Source organism: Penaeus monodon, chromosome 23 (genome assembly GCF_015228065.2).
Source record: "Penaeus monodon isolate SGIC_2016 chromosome 23, NSTDA_Pmon_1, whole genome shotgun sequence".
Classification (NCBI taxonomy): Eukaryota; Metazoa; Arthropoda; class Malacostraca; order Decapoda; family Penaeidae; genus Penaeus; species Penaeus monodon.
This window is the reverse complement of record NC_051408.1, coordinates 37,934,116-37,935,118: the sequence shown is the minus strand read 5'-3', so window position 1 is coordinate 37,935,118 and position 1,003 is coordinate 37,934,116. Positions and strand designations below refer to the sequence as shown.

At 33.7% G+C, this 1,003-nt stretch overlaps 1 protein-coding gene across 1 annotated transcript in view; it reads right to left on the bottom strand.

Annotated features, from left to right (window-relative positions):
* The window catches only part of LOC119587992 (spliceosome-associated protein CWC27 homolog), a 10,226-nt gene that overhangs the window by 778 nt on the left and 8,445 nt on the right, over positions 1 to 1,003 (bottom strand). The window contains exons 7-8 of the mRNA XM_037936713.1: positions 718 to 860; positions 112 to 279 (exon numbers count right to left, since the gene is read on the bottom strand). Coding sequence (XP_037792641.1) covers positions 112 to 279; positions 718 to 860 — 311 coding nt within the window. The remainder of the gene's footprint in view (positions 1 to 111; positions 280 to 717; positions 861 to 1,003) is intronic.

Genomic DNA, 1,003 nt, shown 5'->3' with positions numbered 1-1,003 from the left:
CTTAATAACAAAATTACTTTTGTTTGCAAAGGTGTTGTGCTAATGACCCAAAGCAGAGTCAACAAGCTTCACATCACAAGAAGAAGAAGAGGAAAAAAATAGATGCTTTACCACGTGTCATCGTTATCATCTCCTTCATCAACTGCAGGAGTTTCCTCATCACTTTCAGCTTCATTAAAAGCCTTTTGCACCTTGGCTGAGAACCTTTCCAAGAGAGCCAAGGTCTGTTTCTCTCGTGAGGCGCCCTTGCGTGGGAGCTTCTTCTTCTCTTCTTCATACCTTGGGAGAAATAGAAAATGAAATACAGCATTCTGCGTAAGAGAATACAGGTTAATGAGACTCTGAGATATGATATTTTCTACAGTGGGATGTATTATTATTATAGAGTATGATAGTTTTACTATCAAATATAACTATTTTTATGTCGTATATAATACATCTACTATAATATATAGCTAATGCTTTTATGTTTCTCTGAATGACTAATTTAATTACTGTAATTCTAACATATATATTACATATGCATTTGGTATATGCTGCTGGAATACAAAGGGATACGAGTATTTAATCTTATTTATAGATGTCTAAGGACTAAAGCAACATCAATAACCATACCATACATTTCCTAATAAATAACAATATTTCATCTTTCTCTTAGTGCAAAAATACATAAGGATGGTTGAAATCCCTTGATCAGATGAACTGTATGCTACTTACTTAGCCTTTTCCATCTTAAATTCTCTCAGAGTATCGCTCTCTTTTTCCTCCTCTTCCTCCTTATTACTTTCTTTTCTTTCTTTAGGAACTTTTCCTGTGATTTCCTGCTTAAGTTTTTTTATCTCTGCTTGCATCTCAGCCCTGAAATTAAATGAAAGCCAAATGAAGAGGAAACATTGGAAAGATAAGATAAATTAAGCAACGTAAAAATGAGAAAAGGAGAGAAATATACAAAAAAAGACACATATGAAGTATCTGCCTTTCCTTTTACAAAGGGGGAAAACTC